We start from the raw sequence: 12,500 nt of genomic DNA, 5'->3' as shown, positions 1-12,500 counted from the left end.
GATCAGGCTCAGTGTTGAATTCAGGATTCACGTTTGGGTTTAAGATTAAGATTAGAATAAGGACCGGCTTTAGTTTAGGTGAGTTAAGTTAAGGGAAAGTGAAGATTAGGACTTGGTTTTCAGGATTTTTAATGTAAAAATCTTAAATTAGGGCAGGGATTGGGGTTTTATAAGGCACGGAGAGAACGTAGGAGTTAAGGCTGTATGTGTGTGTGTGTGTGTGTGTGTGTGTGTGTGTGTGTGTGTGTGTGGACAGCGGTGTGTTTCTTGTGTCCTGTAGCTTTCACCATGTAATGGAGCTAATTTGTGTTTCCTTCCTCTCTCAGTGTTGTGGATTAGCGGGGATTTGGTCGGCCTGGCTCACACACACACACACACACACACACACAGCTCTGTGGGCTGAGCTCCCCTCCTCCACTCTTTTGTACTTTGAGCACACTCTCAGAAAGCGGCGGTTCATCTTGGGATCCCTCCTCAAATAAAAAACTACGATCATAAAATCTTTATAATAACAAAAATAATAAAACCATTACTTTCCAGTAGAGATTGATTGATCCAGGATTATTGATATCAGTATTGATCCCAGAGCCATATATGTTATTTTTCATGTCTTTCACAAGCAACACAAACTGTCTGCATCACTGAGCTGACGCTTAAATATATCATTTTAATAATTATGTATATAGTTTTCTTGCAATTTTTGAAATTTATTTTCTGACAAATTTTCTGTCTTTTTTCCTTTTTTTCTTTTTTTGGCATTTTCTTGTTTTTTGTGAGTGTGTTTTCAGATTTTCTGGGTTTTTTCTTGTTTTTTTTTTTTTTTTTTAAAAACAAATGTTCAGGTGTTATTTATTTATTTGTTTCTTGCTCATTTTTCAAAGAAATCTTTGATTACCGTATTTCCCCAATTAATCGCCCGGGCGTTTAATATGCAAAATCAACTTGGACCCCGGGCGTTTAAAAGAACCAGGCGGCTATTCGCTGCAGGCCTTTATTTATTTTTGCACCAGGTCATTATTGTGATGACAGCTACTGTCCAACATATTTACAGTCGGGCAATTTAAGATTACGGTACACCGTTTTTTTCTAAGGTTAGCTAGCGCTCTTATTTTGACAGAAAACGGAAGTGCCACACAGTTATTGTGCGGCTAACTGTTTACTTCTGCAAAAAATAAGGTGAATAGCCTTATTTTGGGTTACCTCAAAATAATGCAAATAATCGCCCCGGCGGTTATTCGGGTGGGCGTTTACGCAAAATGGGCGCAGACCCCAGGCGTTTATAAGAACCCGGCAGCTATTTGCGGCCGGGCGATTAATTGGGGAAATACAGTATCATGTTTGTTTGTTAATAATCAGTGGTGTGGGCGTGGCTTGGACCGATGTAGGGCGTGGCTTGGCCTGGTGTGGGCGTGGCTTGGAAGGGAGCAGCTCATGCATTAGCCTCTGTAACTTATTTCAAAATAATTTCAAAATAAAGTGACACTGATTCCAGGTGTTTATTTAAAATCCAAGAGGTTATTTAAAAAACATGTGTGTTATTACAAAATGAAGGAACAATTTTATTACATTTTAGAAGGTTATTACAAAATGCGTTGTGTCAAACGCTGTGAGGTCTCGTTCTGGCCCCGTTGGGTTCTTCGAAGAACCCTCTGAGGTCAGAGAAGTTTCCATAAGCGCTGTATTAATTCAAGGGTTCTCTGAGGAACCTTCTCCCCACATGTTCTGTCTGGATCGCAGAACCGGGGAACATCCACTGATTTGGCTTTTATACGAGTCCGTGTCTCTGTTTTCTTTTTCTTTTTTATGTTCACTTTCTCTGTGCAGCGTTTTCCTGTTTGTCAAACGGATCAAATTATAAAGTTCATTATGAGGTTTGATCTCATCGAAAATAAAGTAAAATATATAAATAATAATAATAATAACAACAACTACAAAAACAACAACAACAAAAACAACAATAATAATAATAATAATAATAATGATAATATTGATACATTAACCTGCAAAACACTAAAGGAACACGGCCAAAACTGAACTAAATAACTCGCCTGTGTTTCTGTATGAACTCGGTGACTTGGTGCCTTTTTGCTCTTCTCTTGTTCCTCGGCGGAGAGAAAGTAGATCCCTGCAGGTCGGTCGTATTCATCCGCCGCACCTCTGATGTGTGTTCCTGGTGCAAAAAAACATTAAAAGAAGAAGAATTTAAAAAATTAAATATCTGGTCAATTTAATCTCAATCCAAAAAAAAAAAAAAAAAAAAAAAAAAAATCCCATTTCTTTGTTAAAGGCCTCCTCTGTTAACGAAAGTAACCCATTTAAAAAATACCTTTTTTTTTTTGACTTGGAAAATAATAAACTCAGTTCCTCAGCAGGAAACGTTTCCTCCTCACAGACTTTATTACATGCTGAGTGTGTGTACGCAGTTCAGTGTGTGTGTGTGTGTGTGTGTGTGTGTGTGTGTGTGTGTGTGTGACAGGGTCTTTGACCCGCCGGCTGACCCTTCCCATCCTGCTTTGCTCTCTAAATCCTGCTGCCTCTTTACAACCAAATTGAAATGTCGGGGATTTTTCTTTGTTTGTTTGTTTGTTTGTTTGTTTGTTTGTTTGTTTGCCCGTGTCGTACACATGCTCGCCCCGTCCTGCGGAGAGCGAGGGGCCACGGGGTCGGGACGCCAGGTGGGGCGAAAGAGCCTCAAGAGTTTCTAAAGCCTCAATCCAGGATCTGTTGTCTTGTAATTTTTTTTTTTTTTTTTAAACGGTAAACAAACCCAGTGAGTCATGTACTGATACTGCAGTAGTACTGCATACAGTGTTAGTCCCTGTAGTACTACTCCTCGTCTTTGTACTGCATTGTCCTTTAATCGACGGCTGTTTTGAATTTTGAAAATATAAATCAGGTCTGTTTGCAGTTCAGAACCTCAAAACTCTCAGTTTAGAAGTCAGACTTTTATTTTGAAAACATTAAAAACACCCAGCACTTTCTGGATGTCGATTTAGTTTGTTTGTTGTCGTTTGGAAGATTCATAACATCAGGGTTTGATGCACTTCAGAATCATGCAAGATAGTTTTTTTTATATTCTTCCAAAAAAAAATTTTTTTTTTGGTTAAACATCATTTCTGTCGACTTCCTGTGACTTTTCCCTCCCAAACAGCTGCTTTGCTGCTTCAGGGAAACCCAGTCAGCAGCCGAACCCAGACACTCAGCCTGACACTGGTGATACTGGTGACGCTGGTGATGCTGGTGATGCTGGTGATGCTGGTGATGCTGGTGATACTGGTGATGCTGGTGATGCTGGTGATGCTGGTGATGCTGGTGATACTGGTGATACTGGTGATACTGGTGATGCTCAGCGTACGCCAGCAGCCCGTCGCTCTTTCTCTTTGCTCTGGAAAACCTGTGCTGACTTCTTTATTTCATCATTTTGTCTCCGTCTCAGATTTTAATCCCAGAGCTTCTCCACGTCCCTGCAGGAGCGTCGTCACCGTGATTTTATTATTATTATTTTTTTTTGGCCTGGAAAAAATAAAACCAAAATCAAAGCTAATGTCGGTGCGAGGCGCTGGCAGTCGACGGCCTGGCGTCTCGGCCCCGCTCGCTCTCCGTCTCGGCCCCGCTCGCTCTCCGTCTCGGCCCCGCTCGCTCTCCGTCTCGGCCCCGCTCGCTCTCCGTCTCGGCCCCGCTCGCTCTCCGTCTCGGCCCCGCTCGCTCTCCGTCTCGGCCCCGCTCGCTCTCCGTCTCGGCCCCGCTCGCTCTCCGTCTCGGCCCCGCTCGCTCTCCGTCTCGGCCCCGCTCGCTCTCCGTCTCGGCCTCGCTCGCTCTCCGTCTCGGCCCCGCTCGCTCTCCGTCTCGGCCGTAATTGGCCGCTAATCCGCCGCTGCAGTCTGGGATTTTTCTCCCTCTCGTTCGTGCCGTATATCCATAATAAGGCGGCAGTGTGTTGTGTTTGCCTGTTGTGTGTGTGTTGCTCAAAGTGTCTTACAGATGGAAAAGCTTTATCCAAATTCTCCCCCCACCCCCCCTCTGCCCCCCCCACCCCCACCCCCACCCCCCGCCCCTCCGCCCCCGTGTTGTTTACCAACAACACACCCCTAAACAAACCTCTCACCCCGTACAGCTCCTGTTTATCTGCAGCCTCTCCGTCCTCTCTGTGGTTAGGGCTGTGTGTGTGTGTGTGTGTGTGTGTGTGTGTGTGTGTGTGTGTGTGTGTGCCAGGCTGCGTGCACTGTGACGACACTCAGATAAAAACAATTTAAAAAATGACACCAAATGAATTTATTTATTTATTGATTATATTCAGATTAGATGACACACGGTGCCTTGAAGCGGCTCTGCAGATTAAAGATTAAAGTCTCGTGTTTTATACATCACAGCATATACATACACACATACACACATACATACATACACACACATACGTATATAAACACATATCCAGGTTTATTCCTCCTTTGAAACATTTTGATATAAGGAATATTTCATTCTCTTCTTTAATTCTAAATTGATGTCACCAGATTTCCCTCATTTTGCAATAAAAAGCGTATAATCTCACATCAGATGATTGGTGGTGCAGAATGAGAGCAAATTACCAGTCAAGTTCACACACACACGCAGGTCATCCAGCGAGCTTCACACACACACACTAAATACACACACACTAAACACATGCAATAAAATATGTAACACAGTATATATAATATAACATAAATTCATAAAAAAAAAAAAAACTTAAATTCAATTGGACGTCTGTAGTTGACATTTTTAAATTCCTGTAATTTGTAAATAATCTCTCATGTATTTTTCTAATCCTCGTTGTGTTTGGAAATGTTTCTTTATGTTTCTTTAATATTATTTTGGGCTTCAAGTCTTTAATTTTAACGCTGAAAAGCCACACGCTGCATTCGTTAAAGCTCCCACAATTTAAGTCACATCTAAACACATCTTTGATTGATTGTGTGTGTGTGTGTGTGTGTGTGTGTGTGTATATGTGTATGCGTGTGTGAATTTATATTTTTAAATGCATGTGCTTGTTTGTACTTGTATATGTCAGCGCCGTGCCAAAGCAAATTTGTATGCTTGTGTGTGTGTGTGTGTGTGTGTGTGTGTGTGTGTCTATATATGTATTGTACATGTGTGCATGTGTGTTGTGCTGGTGAATTTTGGTACTTTGGTGTGTGTGTGTGTGTGTGTGTGTGTGTGTGTGTGTGGGTGTCTTTGTATGCGTGCCAGCCGAGTCCAGCTGGCATCAGTCGTAGCTGAAGCCGAGGCCGCTGTATCGGTCACACACACACACACACACACACACACACACACACACACACACACAGTCGACCACATTCCCATTCTGTATGCCTGTAATTATCAACCTCTTCTGCATCGACTACCGTGCTGGCCTGTATTCAGCGCCGCCGCGTCGGTCTATACACGTCTGATTCGAGCCCTTCACCGCATCCACGCTTCATTTTCCCCGCCGCCAGCGAACGCCACACGCTCCCTTCAAGCCCTCCATCTCGGCTCGTACGGCTGCACAAACCCACAGAGCGTAATTACACCCTGAACCGTGGTTTTGATATTTACACTGGCTGAAGATGTGACGTTTTATCAGAGAGGTCTGTGTGGTAAAAATAGGCTGCAGAGCTCGCCGCCGTCCTGTCAGAGCAGGAAATCAGCTTTTTTTATTTTGTTTATTTTTTTTTATTTTGTATTTTTTTTTTCGCCTGCGGGCCACGACGGCCTTTTTAGCAGCCAGCCGGCTCTCTGAATTAACCCTAAAGATGTTGTTTGGTCTCCTGCCAAAGTGACTGATAGATGCTTTTAGACCTCAATCTTCTTTTTTTTATGCCTTTGTGACCAGATTTCATATTTTCTGTTATGTTTTATGTGCATGTGCGATCAGAGGCCTTGTTTCAGGAAAAAGCCGATATGTATTGCAACGTGACGCCACAGAAATATTTTAAAAAATCTAAAAACATGAACTTCACTGTTCCCTCTTCACACAGACTTTTAGTGACGAGCCGCTCCTGATCTTACTTGAATTTGAATTTTCTTTGAGCTCTCTTTTATTGACTTTTATACTCTATTATATGTTTTTCAAACCAGATCAGTTTATGACAGATATATTTATGGATTGTTTTATTTATTCTGAAGCACTTTGTAACGTTGATTCTGAAAAGTGAAACGTTTTTAGCAAGTGGGCTTTACAGAAATGTTAGCAGGGAAAACATGTTGTGTTTTCAGCAGCGTTTCCTGAGCTCACCAGCCAGTTAAGTTTAGGGTTTAGGGTTTAGGGTTGAGAAAAAAAGCAGAATTAGCATCTGAATGGGTTAGGGTTAACAAAACTGACGCTTGTGCAACTAGCGTTTAACTTTAAGACGTAGCTACAGCCTATATTAATCTGCTGTACAAACGAGGTGTGAGGTCGTCTCTGCGTTTCTGTTTGAGTGGACGGCAGTCGGACGGCACCCGACCAGGTGAACGTCCAGGTGTAAACGTAGCGAAGACGCATCGATGACGTTCAACGGACGTCCAGCGCTTCCTGTTAATGTGACTGATGGGACGCCACATTTTAATTCAGGCCGCCGCTCGCGCTGCTACAGAAAAATATGTTGCATTTTTATTGTAAGGATTTTTGTCGTCGTCTTTACCGTGTGCGAGCATTTTTCTGCATTTTTCCGTCCAGGCTGCAGCGCCTCCCTGTGGCTGTCAGGATCTGAAGCTTCTCCTGCTGGTTTCTGGTTACTGGTTTCTGGGTTTCTGAGTATCTGTGGTTTTATAATCCTTCACGGCCTCTCAGATCCTCTGCTGCTGCTTTTTAAAAGACAAACTGTCACATAAACAGGAGAATCGTCAGCGAAGACGTTTTTAACGGGTTCCTCCCCGAGGCTGTGAGAGCTGCAGCGAGCTCTGTGGACGTGTTGAAATAAACCACAACTGGAAACTGATTTATCCAACATCGACTTTAACTGTCACACTTCCTGTTTTATTCTTTTATTCTGTCCTTTTACATATTTTATTGTTGTTATGTCCTCCTTTGTTCTGCATTTTTTTCAAGCCGCCGTGCTTCATTTTCAAACTCTATCATTCGCTGAGAGTGAAACACAGAGACCAGAGAATGAAACGACCAGCGCTGCTAACAAACCGCCTTGTTGTGTCTCTGTTGTTCAGTTTCCTTCTCTTAACTTTTCAGCGGTTCCTTTTTCTGGTCGGTAGTCATGGAAACGTGACGCTCCGCCAGCGATGCGGCGTTTGGACCGGAGTGAAAATACGAACCGTACTCGCTAAAAGATGAAACGATGGATCATTTTCGCTCCGATCTGTGTGAAAACAGCCTCAAACAAAACAAGAAAATCCACAGTTTTAACTCAGTTTTTTTGTTTAGTTTTATTTGTGTCAGCCCTGCAGATTGTTGTTGTTGTTGTTGTCTTTTTTTAGTTTTTATTTTTCATCTGAGTGTAGATCAAAAAAAATAAACTCAACACCTGAAAATAGAAATAAAAAACAGACGAGGTGGAGGATGAGAGGGTTACTCTCCGAGGTGACATCACGCAGCGTGACGTGGCCTCTGCTGTATGTGGATCCGTGCGTTGCCACGGCAGCAGATGTCCGTTTGGTTGCCGGGAAACGAACGCGGCGCCACGGCAGCGAGCACAGCGAGGTTATCGCTCGCCGTCTGATCAGGATGCCGACTCTGTTTTCTTCTCAGAACGTTTCCTCTGTTCCTTACAAGTTCTGTGTGCCGATCATGTGACAGGATGACTGAATGAGTGAATGAATGAATGAAAGCATGTTGTTGATTTTTGAATAGTACATCTCCCCGTCCTACAAACTGCTCGCTATGAGTGAAAACAAGAATGAATGAATGAATGAATGAATGATCATGTAATTGGTACATTTTCCTGTGTTTTTTATGTGTGAAAATATGAATGAATGAATGAATGAATGTTTTCTAATTGTATTTGGGTTTATATTGAATTTTTATATTGAACTTTTACTGAATGACTGAATGAATGAACAAACGAATGAAGGAATTAATGAATGAATGAACGAACAAACGAACGAATGAATGAACAGTTTTCTATTGTTTATATTGTAGCATGTTATTGATTTTCTAATAGTGCATCCTCCTTTCTGACAACACTGTTATGGATGGATGGATGAATGAATGAATGAATGAATGGACCTTTTCTAAATGTATTTGGGTTTTATGTTGAATTGAAAAATTTCTGATAACGAAAGAATCGATTGAATGACAATCAATCAACCTGTCAATCAATCAGTCAGTCAGTCACACAATACATGAAATCATTATTCTAGTGAGTGAATGAATGAATGAATGAATGAATGCTGTTTTCACACGTGATCATAAATTCTCCACAATAAAGTTATTGTGTGATCTTATTTTTTATTTTTACGAGTTACTGTGAGTGAGTGAGTGAGTGAGTGAATGAATGGGTTAATTTTTTTGATTGACAGTGAACACACAGCTCTCGGTCTTTTGTGGGCTCTTATTCTGAAGGTTTCCTGTGCTAAGTCCCCCTCTCTCTCTCCTCCAGCAGGTAAATCAGAGCGAGGGTCCTACCCGTACGGGAGGGAGTCCAACCCACACTGCCACCAGGTCAGTCTGACTCCAGCTTTTATTTTGAAAAGACAGCGGGCCCTTCACTGGCCTGTAGATGTTTTATTTTTTATTTTCACAGCAGAGGACAAGAGTCTTAGCTTGTCGACTGTTTTTATTGCGAATCAGAGGAAGTGTTGACGCTCGGCGACTCGCTGTGACTCGTTTTGTATGGAAGCTAGCCTGTCGCCACGGCAACAACTCAACTAACTATGGCTGAGTGTCCCGGTGTGATGATTAAAATGGGAAAGTCAGTTCTGTGAGTCGAGCCTACAGGAACTGATCATGGGAGTCGTGATGTAAATGTGTTTCCATCTGGTTGTTGTTGTTTTTTTTGCGGTGTTGGAACCGGTTCCTCACGTTCCGGTTTACAGTAGAAAATATCTTTGGAACGGAAGGTGGTGGAAACACGGGGTACAGACCGGCGTGCTCGGCGTCCCTAAAAACCCCCTGGACGGACTCTGGTTCTGAGTCGCTAGGAGGTTCGGTTCCAGAGATACAGGCCCGTTGGACCCTCCGTTAAAAGTGAATGGGAGATATGTGAAGCAGAAATGTTTGGTCGATACTTTGGGACGTATTTAGGAGGTCGTTTCAGGACGCCCCGAGTCTGCTGACACCCAGCAGCCTCCTGGTCCCTACCTTCATGCTAAAAAAACAATTTACATTTTTACAGAAACATGCTTTGGGTATGTAGCCTCATTTCTCCCGTTGGAAGCGATCACATTTGCTGCCACTGGAAAAGACATAAAATCAACGCATTTAAATCCTTTCAATGTGAATTCAAATTGTCAGTGTAGTCCTCAAAACTATGTTCTAAATGTTCATCTAGAAAGATAAATGTCATAGAATTATGGGAGAAGCAGAGGGGATGGCTCTCATCCGGAGTTTTTTTCTTCTAAATTTCTTGTAAATTTCTGACTTGAATCTTGAAGTTTTTGTTGTTGTTTTTTTTTCCCACAGTGGCCTGAACACACCGTCATAGTTAGCCTTCATGCTAACCTCAACCGGCACTCAGTGTAACTCTTAATTTGAAAAGGAATTCTGTCAACATTGGCTTTATGTCCAAAAAAAAAAAAAAAACTGATCTGTGGACAGCTTCCCATGTCTGTATTGGTGTTTCTTCATGGTAATGTCCAGATTGATTGATTGAATTGATTGGATATGAGTCGTGTTTCAGGTTGGACTTGGTTGTTGTTGTTTTTTTATTGTTTTTTTTTGTTTGTTTGTTTTTGTTTTTTTAGTTTAATTGCTCATGGAAATCTGTGACTTTTGATCTCCTGACTGAAACCAGCTGAGAAACATCATGTAGTTTTTTGTAGAGCGGCTCCTGGGTCTGTGGGGTCCAGGGAGCGTCTGATTGGTTCTCCGCGGTGGAACGTGGCTCTCAGCTCCAAGGTGACCGGCACACTGAAGGAACCTGCCTCCTCGTTTTGCTTCTTGTTGTCGTGTTTGTGGTTTCAAGGCCGAGAGGAGAGAACACAAGAACCCTGGGATAGCTTTGTTCCCCTTGGAGTTATTTTCCAAGAACATCTCCAAATATTTATGTCTTTTTTTTTTTTTTTTTTTTTTTTTTAACACGAGTGGTTGGATCAGCTGCTAGTTTCCTGTAGAATGTGTCATTCAGTTGGTGGGACTCTCAGAGAAACACTCATTCTTAAATGGTTCTGCAAAACGCTCTGTAGTTCTACAAAGAACCATCAGCAGCTGAAGAACCTCTTTATTGAGTTGCTGGTTCTCCACACACTCTCTGTGGTTCTTTAAAGTGCTAAAGGTTCTTCATGGTTATTGGAGTTATTTAGTGGCGGCAGCAGCAAACAATTTTTTTCCTTGTGGATTAATGCAGTGCAGATTATTTTCTCAGTGAATGGATTAATTACAGAAGAACCATTTAAAAAAAGGGTCTGGAAACATTTTTTGAGGGTTCTTTGAGGCACCTTTAGGGGTTCTTTAAAGACCCATGTCTGTAAAAAGTTCTATACAAATGGTTCCTTGAAGAACCTCTCGCTAAAAAAGTTCTTTGTGGAACCAAAAATGGTTCCTCTATGGCATCACTCTGAAGAACCATTTTTGGTTCCAGTTAGCACCTTTATTGTTATGTGTGTAGGTTCCCCACTCGTCGTGTCTAAACTGGTGGCTCCTCCTCCACCTGTGTGCTTTGGGTTTTTGGTTTTTATTACGATGTTCTCAAAAGTCTGTCCGTCTTAGAGAGACTAAACGTCTTCCTCCTTGTCGCCCGGTGGTTCTCCGCTGGGCTGGAGAACGTTTTCCGAGCATTCGTTTCTGTTTGTTTTGTTTATTTTTTTTTCAGAGGTATGAAGTCAGACTTCGCTCTGGAGTTTATAGGTGTTTTTTATTTATTTTATTTCACCATCCTGCTCCTTTCTGAGTGACATTTTTCTTATTTAATTTTTTTCCCAAATTTTCAGTAGTTGTAGTAATTTTTTTTTTTTTTTTTTTTTTTGTTTCAAATTTCAGCATAATTTTCTGGTAACATTTTTAATTTTTATTTTTTATTTCTTGATTTACTTTTCCAGTTTTTGTCCCTAATCTGTGGCAGCATTTAGTTAATTTCTTGTAACTTTTTTTTTTTTTTTTTTTTTAATTTTGGATTAATTTTCTCGTAAAGTTTTTTTTATTCATTCAATTTATTCATTGATTTATGTATTTGGTAATTTGTGGCAGTTTTATGGCAATTTTCTTTCTTAGTGATGTTTTTTTTCATTGAAATTATTTTTTTAATTTATTTATTATTATTATTGCTTTTTGTTTTCACAGTTTGGTCAGTAATTTTGTGGTAATTTTATGGTCATTTCTTTTTGGGCACTTTTTTTTAAAGGTGATTTTGTGGCCATTTTTTTGGAAGAAGTGGATTCGTTCACTGACTGACGCGTCTTCTTATAAAATCTCTTTTTGCCCGCTTGGTTCAGACGCCTTTCTGATTTTTTTTCACATTTTCTTGGCGAACAATATCGGCCAGAAGACAAAAGTTCATCTTACATAATCAGCCTCACTCGTTCATCATATTCGGTGCGTGTTTCATCCATTCACCGAGCCGAAGCAGCAGGTGTTTCGGTCGATTCATCATCATCATCATCATCATCATCATCATCATCATCAAATATTTCCCGCTCTGTAAAGCCAACAGCGAGCAGCTCCACTCCACCTCCAGGTGCTCCGCTCCTCTTCCCGTCCTCATGAAATATTCTGAAGTTCATAAAACAAATAGTTATTAATATTAACTTCCCAGGATTAAAGTTGGAACGGCGTTTATCGCCAGCTGTTCTGAGCAACTCGCTGAAAAACACTTTACATCTGACTTTGTAATCCTCCTGCTCTCCTCGCCTTCTACTTCTTCTTCTCCTTCTTCTTCTTCTTCTTCTTGTGGAGTGTATGCGTCGATAATTGAAAAACGATACAGCTGTTGCTGTTTGATTCTGCAGGTGGAATATTAATTACCTGCAGACGAGCTCGGTGCAGCTTCACAGCCAGCAAGCAAATAAATAAATAAATAAATAAATAAATAAATTAAATTAATGAAAAATAAAATCGAATCACATATGTTCACACGCAGCTCGGGCTGGGCGTCGCGTCGCTCAGGACGGTTACTGTCGAATTAAATTTCGGTTGGAAAGACATGAAACTCTGTTGATCCCTGTGGAAAATTAAAAATTAGGCTGTATTGTTATTATTATTATTATTATTATTATTATTATTGTCATTATTTCATGGCTCAGTCACTGAAAAAGAATCCTAATTTTATCCTCATCACCTCTGATGTTGACAGGAAATAATATTCAAATATCAAAGGCCGACATAAAGTGTTATACATTAAAAAAGCAGTAGTCTACCTGTGCAGCCTTTCTTTTGTGTGTGTGTGTGTGTGTGTGAT

The 12,500-nt window shown here is 41.1% G+C and overlaps 1 protein-coding gene across 3 annotated transcripts in view; it reads left to right on the top strand.

Annotated features, from left to right (window-relative positions):
• The window catches only part of tcf4 (transcription factor 4), a 241,881-nt gene that overhangs the window by 92,562 nt on the left and 136,819 nt on the right, over positions 1-12,500 (top strand). For all 3 annotated transcript variants that reach the window (XM_030065050.1, XM_030065049.1, XM_030065051.1), the window contains one exon: positions 8,550-8,611. In XM_030065050.1, the coding sequence (XP_029920910.1) occupies positions 8,550-8,611 (62 nt within the window). The remainder of the gene's footprint in view (positions 1-8,549; positions 8,612-12,500) is intronic.

This window comes from Myripristis murdjan, chromosome 12 (assembly GCF_902150065.1).
Source record: "Myripristis murdjan chromosome 12, fMyrMur1.1, whole genome shotgun sequence".
Taxonomy (NCBI): Eukaryota; Metazoa; Chordata; class Actinopteri; order Holocentriformes; family Holocentridae; genus Myripristis; species Myripristis murdjan.
This window is presented reverse-complemented; position numbering and strand designations above follow the sequence as displayed.